Source organism: Musca domestica, unplaced genomic scaffold (genome assembly GCF_030504385.1).
Source record: "Musca domestica strain aabys unplaced genomic scaffold, Musca_domestica.polishedcontigs.V.1.1 4, whole genome shotgun sequence".
NCBI lineage: Eukaryota > Metazoa > Arthropoda > Insecta > Diptera > Muscidae > Musca > Musca domestica.
The window spans coordinates 24,169,432-24,188,682 of record NW_026712328.1 but is presented as its reverse complement, the minus strand read 5'-3'; the positions used below and the strand labels follow the sequence as shown (position 1 = coordinate 24,188,682).

The 19,251-nt window shown below is 34.8% G+C and overlaps 1 protein-coding gene across 1 annotated transcript; it reads right to left on the bottom strand.

The window, feature by feature from the left end:
* Positions 1 to 694: 694 nt before the first annotated feature.
* Positions 695 to 2,323, bottom strand: LOC101901490 (uncharacterized). Its single transcript, XM_005189720.4, has 2 exons — positions 1,747 to 2,323; positions 695 to 1,679 (listed from the first exon to the last, which is right to left on the bottom strand). The coding sequence occupies exons 1-2, from the start codon at positions 1,759 to 1,761 to the stop codon at positions 855 to 857; spliced, it is 840 nt and encodes a 279-aa protein (XP_005189777.1). The 5' UTR covers positions 1,762 to 2,323; the 3' UTR covers positions 695 to 854.
* Between the last annotated feature and the right edge of the window lie 16,928 nt (positions 2,324 to 19,251).

Genomic DNA, 19,251 nt, shown 5'->3' with positions numbered 1-19,251 from the left:
TGGCATGCTTACCACTGCACCGGAGTCCCTATATTGCTCAGATAGAAAAAAAATTAAAAATAGGAAACAATTTTTATGTTACCGACTCCAACAAAATTTAAATCCAACACTCTAGCCACAACTTCGCAGATGAACATGGCTCGATTAATTCCAAGTTGCATTATATAAAGCCACTATAACGATGTAGTGCATTTTAATCAAATCACATATTTGAAATGGGGGTATAAGGCCGAGGGGGTTAAGACCTTTTTAAAAACGCATGATGGAATGTCCGTTTCGTTGATTGTTATTACAACAAGAACATAGTAAATTCATAAATGATAGCCAATATTTTCCTATTTTACAAAAATAGTATTCAATAACATTCTGGTGAAAATTTTATTCAACAAAATTGCAGATATTTTCAAGTCGATATATAATATTTTTTAATTATTGTTAGCTTATTATATAATCTGGCAACAATTTATCAGTCAAACAAATAAATGCCTTGATATGCAACGAATTTTCAAATTGGACCAATCAAATTTATTGTAATTTCAGTTATAATACCTTATTATGTATTATCAAATGAAATAATATGCTATGAATTATCCAAACGTTATGGGGAAATCAAAAGTTGAATTAATAGGTCAAGATCATTTTCTATAATTATGTGTATTATAGCCAATTAATGAAATTAATAAAACAACGTTATTTTTTCAAAATTAAATTGCTTGATGTATTTTTAACAAAAAATATTTGATTTTTTTCTAAACAGGCACTATTAACAAAATAATAAAAACAACAGTAACAACATGTAGTCGTAGAATTAACAAAAAACAGACTACAACAATTCAACTAACTAAATTTGAAATTTAGTAGAAATTTGGTGGTAAATAGGCATTGCCATTTGTTTGTTGTTGGACACCAGCATGACCAGCAGAAACACCAGCAAAGTTGCCTCCAGCTGACTGAACACCGCCAAGGGCAACGCCACCAGCATGTGCACCGGCATTAATATCACCACCAGCAGCGGCAGCAGCATTGCCCAAGGCACCAATGACAGAGGTAACGGGGGCCACACCTTCATCACTGACCTGAGAGCTACCACCCAAAGCATCATATTGAGCCTGAATTTGTTCCTGGGCATGGGCAGCTTCCTCATTGGTCTTGTATTTGATGAAGAATACCTCTGGTTTGGCTGTTGTGGTGGGATGTTCGACAACTTCGGCTTGAACATCGGAGGCATCGGTTTTCTTGTTGAGCACATAAATGACGGTCTTCTCTTCAGTTGGAGCGGGACTAATCTTAATGGAAGTCTTCTTGCTGGATTTGGATGGTGATTTAATGAACACTACGTTGTAGTTCTTTTTGGGTACACCAACGGTGATGTGCTTCTCTTGCTGGTCTTCTTCAACATCCTCGGGAGCAGAGTGGATGAAGAAACGTTTCGATACAATAGCCTGTGGCTGTTGTTGGTGATGTTGTTGTACTTGCTGATGACCACCAAAGGATTGAGATTGCTGGGCCACAGCATGGCCACCTTGGAAGAAACCAGCGGAGGAGGAGCCAACAGCAGAGCCTCCAAAGTTTGAACCGAAATTACCATGTTGCTGGAATACAGCGCTACCGCCAGCACCTTGGGCGTTATAGTTGTAACCCTGAGGAGCGGCCAAGGCAACGGCACACAAACACATAACCTAATAATAATAAAAACACCAATGAGTATTATTTTGTATCCAAATGGAATTCAATGTTGATCCTTACAATGAATCCACGCATTTCTAGGCTTGAGATTTACAAAAATAGCAGTTGAAGCTGTTGTTTCTTTAAAACTGTTGTTTTACGCTTTCCTGTTGAGCTTGTACTGATCTTACAACGGCCAAACAAACTATTTATATTCATCCCAAAAGAAGTTGAAATTCATCATCGTCAATCTCGCAGCAGACAGACACCCAACAAAAAAATTAACAATTGCTATGGTTTCGGACCTTCACTGTACTTTATTAAAGAGATCTAAAGATCTCTTTCGTTACCGGCCATTGCTGCTTACATGATAAAGATTTAAGATTTCTCTACTACCTTTGCGTATTGTTTTCCTATTTTGTTTCATCTTCTTTTCGTCATTTCACCCATACAGCTTAGACCGCTGCCGGCAGTAGGAATCTTCGGAAATTACCATTCATGCGAAGGGGCTAATAACACACACACACACACGCATACCATCATATGAGCATAATCATATTGATAATCTTATGATTACATGCGGATCACTTAATTATATTTTTTTCGTGTTTTAATTATTTTGAGCAACCATCTTTGTTGCTATGAAGGCGTTGGTATACCCTACACGATAATCACTATTTTCAAAGAATTGTATAAGGTTACTAGTTTCTGAAATAATGCCAATAGACAATGAACGATTATATAAATAGCGTTTGTCAGATATTTGAAGAATTAAGAACATAATAAATTGCCGATCTGTCAGTCAAAAAAGATCATTTAGAATATAGTACTGTTCAAAATTTCTGTTAGATATATTGAAAGCTCCTTATTTAACTTATCACTGAAAAAACCCAATAAGAATATTTATTTTTTTAAAGCAGAAAATTGTGAAAGGAATGCCACAGATATTATAAAAAGTATAATATTTAAAGCAATACACAATTCTTCCGTGGAAACATTTTTTATTTTTTTTTTTTTTTGTTATCCAGAGTACTGTGCATTCAAAGCCGCATTTAAAGGAGGTGAAAGCTTATAGAATACCCGAAATGGGTGAATATCCGGTAAATTGGGTAAAAACACGGGTATAAAATATGTCAATGTTATTTAGTCAATAAATGCAACATTTTCAGCATTTTTGTATTTTGAAAATATAAATGAAGTATATAACAAGTAAAAAACATTAAGTTCGGCCTGGCCAATATACCCTCCACCTTTCGGTAAAGAAAACAATTGTTTATAAAAGTATCTAAATTCAAAAATTAATGCTGATAAACTTTTCAAAAAATCATTAAGTGGTTGAGGCCATTATATGGGACCATACCAAGACGGGATCTTATACAGGCAATTTTATACTTCAAGGATTGTCATCACCAAATCTTCTTAAATACCACATTTGAATCAATTTCGTGGGTAAATGTGACTAGGATTATCAAAATACCAAATATCGGTGGGTATCGAGATATGTACGCCATAGGAAAATGAGGACCCAAATATTCAGTGTTCTGCCACCGGAGCTAGAACCCATGATCATTATAACAAGTAAAAATGCTGAAAGTTCGGTCGGGTCGAACTTTAAATACCCTCCGCCATTTGAAAAGAATTTGGCAATTCTCAAAAACAATAAAATCCGTTAACAATTCTGTTAAAATCTTAGAAATACCGAATGTAACTGTTATATTAGGGTCAAAACGACGAAATGGACCTGCTTAGGTAACTTTTGTCATAAGCCATTACAAAATTCAAATGTGAAACTTAGCAAAAGAAATCGGTAAATAATGTAGCTAAAATCATCAAAATACCGAATATCGGGAGGTACCGTTAAATGGGGGCTATACGAAGACGTGGACCTGCATAGACAATTTTCTGCCATACGCTGTAGTATCCATTACGGACTTTAAACACCAAATTTGAAACAATTCCGGTGAATAATTTCGGTAAAATCATCAAAGTACCGAATATCGGGAGGTACCGTTATATGGGGGCTGTACCAAAACGTGGACCTACATGGCCCATTTTCAATACAAAAAGTCCTGCAGGTATAATATACATTTGAGTAAAATGTTATCAATCTACTTCAATTCATTCGGAAGCTAGAGTGATTTCCACAGACGGACGGACATCGCTAAATCGTCGTAAAATTTTATGCTTATCAAGAATATTTGTGGGGTCTAAAATGTATATTTCGAGGTGTTACAAACGGAATGACAAACTTAATACACCCTCCATACTATGGTGGGGGGTATAAAAATAATAAGAATACCGAATATCGGAGGTACGGTTATATGGGGGCTATACAAAAACGTGGACCTATATATACTTTGTTTCGCCACCGGAGTTAGAAACCATTATGACCCACATATACCAATTTTTAGACAAATCCGTGGAAAAATGTGGCAAAAATCAACAAAATACCTTATATTGAGAGGTACCGTTACATGGCGGCTACACAAAAACGTAAACCTATATATACAATGTTTCGCCACCGGAGCTGGACAAATACCAATTTTTAGACAAATCCGTGGAAAAATGTGGCAAGAATCATCAAAATACTGAATTTCAGGAGGTATACAAAAACGGTGCCCTATATATTTTTTATCGCCACTGGAGCTAGAAACCACTATGACCTACATATACCAATTTTTAGGCAAATCCGTGGAAAAATGTGGCAACAATCATCAGAATACCGAATATCAGGAGGTACCTTTATATGGCGGCTATACCAAAAGTGGACCGATGTATGTTATTTTCAGTACCAACCATCATAGACACAATACAAATTGTTCTGCAAAATTTCTACGTCAAATAATGTGGGCTGTATCGTGATTTCAACAGACAGACGGACATCGTTAAATCAACTTAGAATTTTATGCTGAATAGAATATATATACTTTATGGGGTCTACGACGAATATTTATGGATGTTACAAACGGAATGACATAATTAATATTCCCTCCTATTCAAAGTTTGAATGTTTGTAATTGGAAAATATTTCAACTGGGTGAATTGAATAAGCTATCAATCTTTAAAACTTTATTATTTGGTAGATTTTAAGATATGGACCTGTGACCTATGGACCTAGGTCCTGGTTTCTCCCCAAAAATGGGTCAAAAAACGAAATGCCCATAAAATGTGAAATAAGTATTCGTGAAGCCATTAATAACATTTTTGTATCTGATAGTGTAGGCTATTGCATGGCAAATCGAGGCAGCCATTTAATTAAATTATTAAAGACCGCATAGTGCAATGCCTCTTTATATTAGGCATTTCACATTTGGTGGATTATTGCCATATGAATGAAGTAGGTCCACGTTTGGATGTGAGCTCCATACATCTGTGTCGGTCATTTTTGTATGTATGTATTCGCATCTTCCAGCTGAAACACAGTGTGAATCCATGGGTTACAAAGGTAGATGCCAATTCTAGTCAGGAAAGATCACAGTTAACATCATATTTAAGTTTCTTCATTTTACATTCAAAATTGATTTTGAATGGTCCGATTTTAACCATTGTATATTGACAGAAAAGGATAAAATCCAAAAATATCGGGTAAAAATGTGAAATTTGAAAAAAAATTCTTATGACTTTTGAAATGTACAATTGTAATGTTTTATTTTACATGATTTTTTTTTTTGTCTTACTATTTTTTTTTAATTCTAATGTGATGTTTAGTCTCTTTGGGGAGTATAAAGCGACCAAATATTTGTTTATTTATGTACGAACGGGTTTTTCAATTTGATTACTTTAATTTAATTGACTCAATTTCTCGAGAACTGAAATTGCAAGGGGGTTACATTGAAGTATATAACCGAAAGTGAATAGATGATGTCGAAGTAATTTAACATGGACACACCAAAGTTAAAAGAAAAAGTGGAGTATCTCACTGCTAAAATTCTAAAATCGGGAAAAATAGAGATTTTTTTCTATGGAATCGCATTTCAAAATAATAGTGCATTCTATTGACAAATCTCGTTAGCACTTTTAAACATTTGCTGTAAAAGATCAGCGATGAATTTGAAGATCTATCTCAATTTATTTTTCTTTTTTGTCAATTCTATATAACGTACAATTCAATTGTTTTTTGTGAACAAAATAATTTTTTTTACCATATAAAAGAATGTTATGTTATTTACTACGCTTATAACTCAAGAACGACTTGACATATTTTGACAATTCATACAATTTCGGAATGGTATCTTGGCAAAAAAAGTTGCGTGAAAATATGCCAATAAAAATATGAATGAAAGAATCTTTTTGACATGAAATATTTTCAATTTGGCATACAATATTGAAGTTTACATTTTATATTGTTTTGAATTCTGAATGAAAGATATTAAAATTCAAGTGCGTCTAATTCTCTAAATTTGGCATATAGCTTTAAACTCCAGGACATAAATCGTGCTTCAGCTGGAAGATGCAAACACATTCAAGCACACAAAAATGACCGACAAAGCGTTATGGGGCTCATTTCAAAACGTGGACCTACTTCTTTCATATGACAATAATCCGTCCAATGAGAACTCAAAATGCAAAATTCATTGGGACTGCAATCTGTGACATACCGAATGTAAAGTAAGTAAGTAAGTAATAAAAGGATTTACACCTAAGTCTGTTTTTACACGGTAGATTGGTTCCAGAAGAAGCCGTGTAAAAAAAACCGCGTAAAAAGAGACATTGATCTTATACAAAAATGGGTGATTTGTTCATAATCTCTAAAACCTATTAAAATCAGTGAAAAACAAGAATTTTTAAGAACAAGAATTCATGTTTATTTTTTTCAATCAAATATATAATGCTTATTTTCACAAGCATAGTAATTAATGATAAAAAGATATGCACTCTAATCTAAAAAGTAAATGTATGGCAAGTTCAGGAACTAAAAAACTATGTTGTGTACGAAAAGAATAGATTATTCAATTTTTAAGGTAAAAAATAAAATAAAATAGAATAACTATCGATACTATCGATGGTTTCAGACTTTTTTTTTATAAATATTTTTTTGTAATATGAACATACTTCGCAAAAATTAAATTTAATTGAAATCGTGCTAAATTGAATAAAATCGTGTAAAAAATTAAAAATATTCAATTTTCAAACCGTGCTATATCAAAACCGTGTACAAAAAGATCGTGTAAAAACAGACTTAGGTGTATATCCTTCCAGAGATTCTTCCTAAACTTTTAAGATATCTTAAATCGCTTTTGCAGGTAATGATATAGGTCATAGTCCCCGTATAAGGGTACCACCGATTTCAAGTATATTTTACATTTTAACCATATTTTTTATTCTAATTTGATGGTAATTTGAGAAAAACCATCTTTGCAAAAAAAATGATCCCGTTTTGGTATCACCATCGCGATTTGGTATATTCTGGGTCTTGACCACTTTTTCATTTTTTTTTTGTAGAAAGCCTCTTCAATTTTCGTAGTAGGTTCATCTTAGTCTTGACCACATTCATCAATTGATTTGGCTAAAATATCTTACAGGTAATTTTCCACATAGGCATTTGTTTAAATTTAGTCCCCACATTATGTGTACACCCAAGACCACTTTCGTAACCAATTTGAATTTACAACCGCCAACAGAATATTGGTTGGGAACGTAGATTTGGGATGTACGTGTATATTAAATAAACTCCGCAATGACAAACTGGGACTCAAACAGTCGGAAATTGTGTCAAAAACATGAAAAAATTTCGAATATTAGAAAGTAGCATGGTCCGAACAGCACGGGACAACGAAGCAAAACATTTTTTCAACGGCGGCGGCTCGTTATATGTTTATTAATCGGCGACGGTGCTGTCACAGCTTACATCTGTAAAAAAAAAGACAGGAGGCTACGCGCCTCCTTTTACAACCGACCCGCCTCCTTTTACAACCGACCCGCCTCCACCCTGCTCCCACGCATATATTTCATGCGATTTAGTGTTTAAGTCGGTCACATAACAAGGATATTTGGTACCAGATATAACCCTAGAAATACATCCCTCAAATGTCATCGTGATCGGTTTAAATTTGATGTGACCAAAATTGAGTGGATTTTGGCATATCTAACCAATTTTCGCCTAGAAGAAACTGTGTCAAATTTGGTGAAAATCGGTTTAAATTGGGCTATAGTCATATCGATACAGAGTAGGATATATCTCATATATATTAGTTCCGTATGTTCACAAATTATAACTAATCTAGAGCCATAACACGCATTCCAAAACGCTCACGGTTAGTATGATATACTTCACATGAATTCCCAATATAAACGTTTATTTGTTAAGGGTAGCTCTACTAAATGTGCTGAATATGCATATTGTTGTATCCTACAGTCGGCTGCGCCCTTATTTTACACTTCAATACCAGTTTATATTACATTTTATACCCTCCACCAGTCCTTGGAGGATATATTAACTTTGTCATTCCGTTAATAACTCCTCAAAATACTTATGTCACACCCACAAAGTATATACAGGGTGAGATGAAAAAACTGCAACCACATATCGCAATATTTTATTCGCAAATATTGAAAAATGATATCCCGAGCTCATTGAAATTCCAGCAAAAAGTTCAAGAACTTACACCACAACTGAAAGAAAATAGACTCAAAAGAGCTACAGAGTTTGTTCTCTTGGCCCAAAGTGGTGAACTGTCAAATTGTTTTTTTTTTCCGACGAGAAAACATTCGTTGTCCAGCAGTTTGTAAACAAACAAAATGATCGTGTTTCCTTGCCAAAGAGGTCAGCTGAAAATGTGCACCATCGGTTGGACACCAGAACTCAAGCGCCGTCCATGGTGATAGTGTGGGCTGCCATAACAGCCGATGGTAGCACTCCGCTCGTATTAATCGTCCGTGGAATAAATGCCGAATATTATAGGGAAAATATTCTGGAGGGTGTATTAAAGCCTTGGATACGCAAACATTTTGGCCGCAGACCTTGGACATTCCAACAGGACTCAGCACCATCGCACTCAGCACGCACCACCCAAGAATGGTTTCAAATGTGGTCCCTCGCTTCATTTCTAGGCCACCAAAATCTCCGGATACCAATCCGTTGGACTATTGTGTCTGGAGTATTTTGGAAAGCAAGGTTGGCACTAAAAATACCAAAGTGTCGATCACCTCATGCAAGCGCTTCGCCGAGAATGGGCCAAAATACCGCAGAGCAACATTCGGGCAGCGTGTGACGGTTTCATTGGCTTTGTTGCACCCTATATAATGGTACCTCCAAATATTCGGTAATTTAAGGATTTTAGGGACATTATTTATAGAAATTGTTTAAAATTTCGTATTTAAAGTTCGTAATAGGTACTACAACCTATGAGAAAACATCGCGTACGCAGGTCCACGTCTTCGTACAGCCTCCATATAACGATACCTTCCTATTTCAGGAGGTATTTTTTACGGATTTTTTTAAGTTTTCAAGTTAATTCAAAAAGTGGAGGGTATTGAAAGTTCGGCCAGGCTGAACTTAGCTGCTTTTTTAACTTGTTTCGTTTCTTTCTTTCTTTTATTTAAGATTGACTTCTGCAACACACGAAAATATAATAGATTTTTTGTATATTTGCCGACACAGCAAAAAAAACCAAAACAAAAGCACATTTTGATCGAATCATTTTTAAGGAACTCCCATTTTATTTGTTTAGCTCAAATCATATTAATCACAAAATTAATCTGTTTTGATTAGTTATTATCAACAGACATGATGGAATTGTAATACTGGGCCATGATAATGTAAAAAACCACATCATCGATCATAAGTTTTTGTTGTTAACATAAGTTCGAACAGTTCAACATAAAATTTATGTTGAAAGAGACAACTGAAACTAATCTTAAACTGACATGCAACTTGAAATTATTAAAAAGTGGAGAACATTTATATATGTCAGCATAAGAAAATTGAATACTACGATATCTAAATAAAAAATTAATTCCAAAAAAAAATTCAAGCTCAATTTGTTTTCCATTCGCACTACAAATAAACCGAAACTTTGTGTTCCATCAAATCCATCATTTCTTTTACTTCTTTAATTAAACATTGAAAGTGATTATTTTTGCTTTACTGATTTTGTGGTGCTTCCCCTGCTGTTTTTGCGTCGAGTACTTCGCAGTGATTACTGCGAATCGGTAGGACGATTTAATACCTTTCCATTCAATGAATTTCAGCTAGACATACTTTTGTCTGATTCAACGGAGTTGTTTTGTCTTATTGTGAATGAATTCCATGAAGTAGTGAATAGCGGTATTGTTTAAATATTGCTTAGTATACTATGTATTTTTTGTCTATGTATGCATTATACCATTGTTTATTAAAATAGTTTAATGTGTTAGCGAAGGTCAGGGGACGTGTTTGCAGTTTGTCCTGATTAATAATTTAAATTTGAATTGTGTTATATGGTAGGGTTATAATGCGGTAAAATAAACTGGTACTATTTTTATACCCTACACCACAAGGTGGTCAGGGTATTATGTCTTTGTGCATTTGTTTGTAACAGGCAAAAGGAAACGAGATAGACCCATAGTTCCTTTTGATGATCTGCATAGAATCACATTCTGAGTCGATTTATGCATGTCCGTCCGTCCGTCTGTCCATGTATTTTTATAAACAAAGTACAGTTCGCATTTATTGCCCTATCCAGATGAAATTTTGCACAAATCATTTGTTTGTCCCAAGGACGAACCCTATTGAAATTGGAGATAATCGGTCAAAATTTATATATAGCTCCCACATATATCTTCGTCCGATTTGCCTTTTATTGTGCACCAAACGTGTAATATCAGTCCGAATAGTATGGAATTTTGCACGTACGATCAGATTGAACATGAAAATAAGTATGCCTAATTTGATCGAAATCGGTTCAGATATAGCTATAGCTCCCATATATATTTTTCATCCGATTTGTTATTTTTGTCCTCCGCTGCGGCAATATGCACTCTGTAACAACAATATTTGGGGAAATATATCAAATACAGGTCAGAAATACATATGCTAAATTTTATCGAGATCGGTTCAGATTTGAATATAGCTCCCATATATAACTTTGTCCTATTTACTTTTGATTGTGCACCAAATGTCTAATACTTACCCAAAATGGATGAAATTTGGCATTTACGACCGAATTGAGTCTAGAAGCTAGTATGTATTTGTAATTTGGTGAAGATCGGTTTAGATATAGCTATAGCTCTCATATAAACTGTTCATCCGATTTGTCATATTTGTACTAATTTCATTAAATCGACTCGATAAATTTTGGGAAAATAAATACTTTTTTAAAAATAAAAAAAAAAAAATAATTTCATTAAATCGAATTGATCTTTTTGGGAAAATAGTATTGAAGAACCTCGCTGCTCACGAACTCAAAATTTCCTTTGTGTAAAAGTTTAGGGTATGATGAGCTTCTTTTTTCCTTTTAATGTTTTCGAATTGTAAAAAAGTAAAAAAGCAGTAAGTTCTGTTAAAATCTTAAAAATACCGAATATTGGAGGGTGCCGAAATATGGGGAAAATACGATATTGTGGACCTATAAAGACAATTCTATTTCTATTGTGGTGTACCGTTATATGGTGGGTAGATAATTCTCTTCCAAAGGATAAAGTACTCACAAGGAACTCCTTGTGTGGATTTTCAGACAATTCCATTGAAAAATGTCGCTAAAATCATAAAAATACCAAATATCGGAAGCTGCCGTTATAGGGGCGATATATGATATCGTGGACTTTCAGAGGGTAAAGTGCTCACAAAGAACGCCTTGTGTAGAATTTCAGACAATTCCATTGCAAAATGGGGCTAAAATCATAAAAATACCGAATATCGAAAGCTGCCGTTATAGGGGTGATATATGATATGGAGGACCTATATAGAGAATTCTCTTTCAGGGGATAAGGTACTCACAAGGAACTCCTTTTGTGGAATTTCAGGCAATTCCACTGAAAATTGTGACTAAAATCATCAAAATACCGAATATCGGGGGTACTGTTATATGGGGGCTATCAATATCGTGGACCGCTATAGGCCATCTTCGAACTTGACCAGCCTGCAGACAAAAGACAGATCTGTTGGGTCTAAAATGATTATTTCGATGAGTTACAAACGGAATGACGAACCTTATAAACCCTCCATACTATGTATGGTGGAGGTATAAAAATTAAAATAACTGTAAGTAAGCAAGGGCTATAGTCGGGCGGGCCGATAATTTCATACCATACAGCACTATAATACATTGGAAACAATGTAATATTATAATTATATTCAGGTCGCAAAATCGTCCGATCTTCACGAAATTTGACATGGAGATATGGTTAGTATTAGTATATTGTTTTTAAAGATGTTCGCAAAATATTTAAGATTTTCAATGGACGAGAAACCTAAAAATTATCTAGTTCTAAACAAAGGTCCAATAGACGTGAGGTTAGAGTTTAGCGCAGCGCTTAATCCTAGTATTTTGGATGGCCATCGGATAATATTTATAATATACCAAAATTTGCGAAATCACAATTACATAAATGTGAAATTTATATTCTTTCCGATAGAACGAATTAGGTATTTGACATAAAGGAACATGTGCTACGGAAATACCGATGATTTTTTATGAATCGTATGTTTTGAAAAATATTTGTTCCAGATTTATGATGATAATTCGAGAAGTGGATCAATTATGTTCAACATTTGTTTTTATAATGTACTAGATATGGGGTTGTTTCTTGAGAGAATTTTAATTCCAGTCAGAAGGGTTTAAGTTCAGCAGAAACTTTACCGCAAATTGCAATGTTGTAGGATATCAAATGTTTTTATTTACTTATTTGATATATGAGATATTGAATTTATTTGTGATTTCACAGAATTTCAAAATATTCGCCGTTAATGGACATTTTCATATTTTTGTACATGAAAGTTAGGCGAAATAGAACGCCTGCTAAATATTATTCGATGACCATCCAAATTGGTGGGTTCTGCCCAGCCCTACACTCTACCTTCTACAGACGGACAGGACTAAATCGTCTTAGAATTTTAAGTTGATCAAGAATATATATACTTGTCTAAAATGATTATTTCGATGAGTTACAAATGGAATGACAAACTTAATATACCCTACATATTATGTAAGATGGAGGGTATAAAAAACGTAGAAAAGAGTTGTGTTTTAACTCTGGCGCCAGAGCCGGTAAAACCTTTTTGCGAATATATAGATGTTTGAATGCACACTGAGAACATGAGTTGAATGTTACTCACAGCTCACAGTCCTTCCCTTAATAGAGCAGAAAACTGGCATAAAATGTGTTCGGATCGTTACATTATCTTCCTCATCTTCACACAGCCATTTAAGTTACCCCTTGGGGATGTTCTTGAACGGATGTTGCAGTGGCCTGTTAGCATCCCCATACAATGGAGGATTTATTAAAATTGTCATTTCTGTTGCAACACCTCGAAATGTTCGTCGAAGACCCCAATAGTTGTATATATCCCTGATAAGAACAAAATTATAAGACTTTTTAACGATTTCCGTCTGTATGTCTGTTGAAATCATAATAATCACTATAAAGTCTACAATAATCAATCTAGAGCTTTGAAATTTGGCACAAAGGTTTTTATTACATTAAGGATGATTGGGATTGAAAATGGGCTGAAACCTGACAATTTCATTATTTCAAATTATTTTGATAAACAACGTAGTGGTGGAGACGGGAATTATTTTTGTTGCACATTTTATCCTTCAAGCATTTCACAATTCAATTTTTGGTCTTTTTTTAAGACATTGTTATTTGTCATAAATTTCTACAATAGGTCCTAGAAAACTTCAATTTTTTATTTTTCCGGCCAAATAAAGAATATTTTCAAATTTCAATTTTAAAATGTATAGAGAAATGATTAAATCACTTAGGTGGAGAAAGGTGAAGTTATATCTCCACAAATAGACGTGGTTGGTATTCGTCTTATGACCATCATCAAATTGTCATTAAAATTATTTTAGATAGACTGAATCACGAAAAAAAGATATTTATCATTTAAACACTTTTACCTCCAAACATCTTTTATAGCAAAAAGAAAAAAGAAGCACACACGCACTCATTATAATAACAATAAAAGTGATTTATCTACGACGTCAAAGGCAACCACATGATGACACGCTGCCTCAGTAAATTACAAAAGATTTTGATAGACATTTTAAACAAAGGCAAATATGACAAAAGGTGCTTACCGAGTATTTATCGTTTACCCTTTTCGCTGTTTAGAAAAAATGTGTTAAAAAAGACAAATTGACAACGCGAGTGAATCAACTGTCAACAACAATGTAGCGTTGAGTCAAGTGATTGACATACAAATCGTGCCCGAGACATTTCCTAGAATATATGATCAGGAAAAAATTACTATTTGTTAAGATTGAAATGGCGGTATCGTCCTTCCTAATTAAAGTGTCAGTCGGCAGTCATAATAAGTATGACATGGCAAAGTTGTAACCCGAAATTATAATTTAATTAGTGGGACGATTTTGTCACATATCTGTAAACAAATGCCGGCAAGTTGTCAATAACAGGTGGTTAATTTTATCGATTCATGCTTAGAAATCTATAAACAGGCGGATAATTAAAGCACCAATAAGACCTTAATTGTATGTCATAATAATTTACAGTTATGAACCACATGCAAATGCTAGGTATCCTAACAACAAGTATCAATCAGTGCTGATTTTATAAGAATGTTGAAAACAGTGGTTGAGAGGTCTTAAAAATACGGCCTAGTCACGCTAAACACCATATTTTCGGGACTGAAAGACAAATAAATGAAAGCTCTTGGTAGTACAACATTTAATGAATAAACAAGTAGAAAAGCTGTAAGTTTGGCCGGGCCGAACATTTAATACCCTCCACCATTTGGAACAAATTTGGCAATTTCCAAAAAATAAAATCTGTTAAAATCTTAAAAATACCGAATGCTTATACGACGACGTGGACCTGCATAGGCAACTTTTGTCATAAGCTATTACAATATTTTAATGCGAAACTTGAAGAAACATCTGTTTATAATGTAGCTAAAATCCTCAAAATACCGAATATGGGGGGGGGGGTACCGTTATATGGGGGCTATACGAAGACGTGGACCTGCACAGACAATTTTCTGGCATGGGCTGAAGTATCCATTACGAACTTCACATGCGAAATTTGAAACAATCCCGGTAAATAATGACGCTAAAATCATCAAAATACCGAATGTCGGGGGGTACGGTATATGGGGGCTATACGAAGACGTGGACCTACATGGTCCATTTTCTGTTCTATGCTGCAGTATCTATTACGAACTTCAAATACCAAATTTGGAACGATTCCGCTAAATAATGTCGCTAAAATCATCAAAATACCGAATATCGGGGGGTACCGTTATATGGGGGCTATATGAAGACGTGGACCTACATGGCTCATTTTTTTACTTGGGATGTAGTATCCATTACGAACTTCAAATACCAAATTTCTGGTAAACAATGTCGCTAAAATCATCAAAATTCCGAATATCGGGGGTACCGTTATATGGGGGCTACACGAAGACGTGGACCTGCACAGATAATTTTCTGTCTTAGACTGTAGTATCCATTACGAACTTCAAATGCCAAATTTGAAACAATTCCGGTGAATAATGCCGCTAAAATCATCAAAATACCGAATATCGGGAGGTACCGTTATATGGGGGATATATGATAACTTGGACCTACATGGCCCATTTACGAACTTAACCTGCCTACTGGCAAAAATATACATGTGTGCAAATCTATCTCGATTTTTTCGAAAGATAGCGTGATTACAACAGCCAGACAGACGGACAGACAGACGGACATGGCTAAATCGTCTTAGAATTTTACGATGATCAAGAATATATATACTTTGTTGGGTCTGACATGAGTATTTCGAGGAGTTACAAACGGAATGACAAATTTAATATACCGTCCATAGTATGGTGGAGGGTATAAAAACGAAATAAATGGAAATTTATCCATAAAATTATTGTTCCTATTGTTAGGGTCAGAATTGAAGCCTTTTGTTTTTGACGATGTACATTTAGGGGTTCCAATTGACCAACAATTTAAAATTTCTTGATTTGGTCGTCGCTCTACAGGTCACAATTAAAAACCAATCGATACAAAAGTTTATATGAAGTTAGAGTTTAGGACAGGGTAGAAGCATTTATATGAATATTGGATTATATCTAGCGAGTAAAATATATCACAACTTTTGTGTAGAATTGCTTTTAATATACGTCAAAGAGCGTAAATATAGGGTAAATATGGATAGATTTGGGCGTAAGTGGGCTTTTCAATATGCTATAGTTTGTATTGTTTTAATATCTTCGGCCTCGCTCGACTATAGCTTTTGCTCATTTTCAAACTAATTTTGGGAATTTGATCCTTTAACAAATAAAAAACAATAAGTTCGGTCGCGTCGAACTTTGAATACACTCCACCATTTGGAAATATTTGCTGTTAAAATTTTAAAAATACCGGGTATAGGGAGGCACACTTATATGGAGGCTATACGAAGACCTGGACCTGCATAGGCAATTTTCTGTCACAGGTTGTAGTACTCATAACGAACTACAAATACGAAATTTGCAACGATTCCGGTGAATAATATCGTTAAAATCATCAAAATGCCGAATATAGGGAGGTCCCGTTATATGGGGTCTATAGGAAGACCTGACCTACCTAAGCAATTTTCTGTCACAGGTTGTAGTACTCATAACGAACTACAAATACGAAATTTGAACGATTCCAGTGAATAATATCCTTAAAGTCACCAAAATTACCAATATAGGGAGGTACCGTTATACGGGGGCTATACCAAGACGTGGACCTAGTTCATTTGCAATATCAAAATCCTGCAGTCCAAACACATACCTCAGTAAAATTTTTTTAAGCTACTTCAATTCATTCAAAAGCTAGAGTGACAGATGGACATACAGTGAGACGGACGTACTTCTTTAAGTCGACATTTTATGCTGATCAAAAATATATATACTTTTTTACAAACGGAATGTCAAACATAATATACCCTCCATCCATCATTTCAAAAAATTACAAGTATAGGTCCATTTTTGGTACTACACTCATATGAAGGAATCCCTAGATTTCAGTTATTACCGGGGCCTTGGCCACACTTTTCAATCGATGTGGCCCTTATTTGGCATCTTGGCTTCTAAGGGGATAGATTTATTATACCCTCCACCATACATAGTATGGAGGGTATATTAAGTTCGTCAATCCGTTTGTAACTTATCGAAATAATCATTTTAGACCCAACAAAGTATATATATTCTTGATCACCGTAAAATTCTAAGACGATTTAGCCATGTCCGTCCGTCTGTTGTAATCACGCTACAGTCAAAACTAATTAAGATAGGGAGCTAAAATTTTGACAGATCTGTCTTTTGTCTGCAGGCAGGTCAAGTTCGAAGATGGGCTATATCGGTCCACGATATCGTATAGCCCCCATATAACGGTACCCCCCGATATTCGGTATTTTGATGATTTTAGCCGCATTTATTAATGGAATTGTCTGAAATTCCACACAAGGAGTCCATTCTGAGTGCTTTATCCCCTGAAAGAGAATTGTCTATATAGGTCCACGATATTGTATAGCCCCCATATAACGGTACCCCCCGATATTCGGTATTTTGATGATTTTAGCCACATTTTTCTACTAAATTGTCTGAAATTCTACACTAGGAGTTCTTTTTTGGTCACTTTACCCTTGAAAGAGAATAGTCCATATAGGTCCACGATATTCGGTATTTTGATGATCTTTAGATACATTTTTCAACGGAACTGTCTGAAAATCCACACAAGGAGTTAATTGTGAGTACTTTACTCCCTGAATGAGAATTGTCTATATAAGTCCACGATATCGTATAGCCCCAATATAAAGGTAACTCTTCGACATTAGGTATTTTGACGTTTTTAGCCACATTTTTCAACGGAATTGTCTGAAAATCTACAAAAGGAGTTCGTTGTGAGTATTTTTATCCCCAGACATAGATTTGTCTATATAGGTCCACAATATCGTACATCCCCCATATATCGGCACCTTCTGATATTAGGTATTTTAAAGATTTTAACTGAATTTTTTAAGGATTTTATTTTTTTGAAAATTTTCTATTTCGTTTCAAATGGTGGAAGGTATACAAAGTTCGACCCGGCCGAACTTACTGCTTTTTTACTTGTTTTTAATGTAGGTCAACATTTTGGGGCAGCGCCCATATAAAGGTACCTTCTGATTTTAATAATTTCGAGGGTCTTGACCATATATTCCAATCGATTGGGCTCAGAAATCGATTCTTACAGAAAAGCTTTAACATAGGCACATATTTTGGTATAGTTCCTATATAGCAGTACCTCCCAGTTCCACCGATCTATAGTTATTTTAATGGATCGTGGATAAACAGGCGGACATTGTTTGCTCGCCATTGGATTTGGAACATAGATCAAAAACATAGCACTCCAACGCACAATTTGAGGTATTATGATAATGGGCGTAAAGAGTAAGTAACATGTCTATTCTGAAATCATTCTGCCCTCTGCTATTATAAATAGTTGATATACACTTTTTAATAAATGTGCTATATTATTTAGATTTATAACTCTCAAATTGAAGTCTATACCTGAAAAATTGGATAAGGCATATTAACATTTGGCTTTAGAGCTGTTATAATTTGGTTTGTGAGAGGCATGCCAAATTCTGAATCGATTTTCACTAAATTTGACGTAGTCAGTTTTATCTGCTATATGTCATATAGCATTGCTAAAGAGTACATGATATCACTTCGAGGAGGATTATATTAAAAAGCATGTATTGGAGCCGATTTCCGGCAAATGGAAACGTACGTCCCAAAATGTACTCCATATTGGCTAATATCAGCCATTAGTTGCACAATAACCGAATTAAGAAATATATCCTTAAAATTAGTGCACAATTAACCCGAAATCGCTTGAAGATATATATGGGAGCCATATCTAAATTTGAACCTTGGGCCAAAGAAATGTTATTTGGCAAATTTCATCTCAATCGGATAATAAATGCGACCTGCATTCCGTTCACAAAAATACATGGACAAACGGACATACATACATAAATCGTCCCAGAAAGTGATTCTATGAAGATCCTCAAAAGTAACTATGAGTCTACCTCGCTTCCTTTTCTATGTTACAAACTAATTCACAAAATCATGTTACACTTATAACTTTGTGGTGTAGGGTATAAAAACGACAGAACGGATAGAACGGTCCCAACCCTGCATACGTCCCTGATTCCATTTTTGTCTTCAATATTGAGACCTTGATCTCTATGGACGAGCTTCGTTAAATCGATTTACAGTTTTATGCTGAACACGAATATATTTGGAATTGCATTAAGACATCCTACGATATCGGTGTAATACGACTTGATGACATTTTCCATCCCCACCATTGAATATTTTTGTGGAACAACAAACAATCTACTGAACCACTGTCTATGGTCGTTTAATAGTTTTCCTTTAAATAACAATGAAATAATCAGGATTCTTTGTAGTCCTTAGCTGGC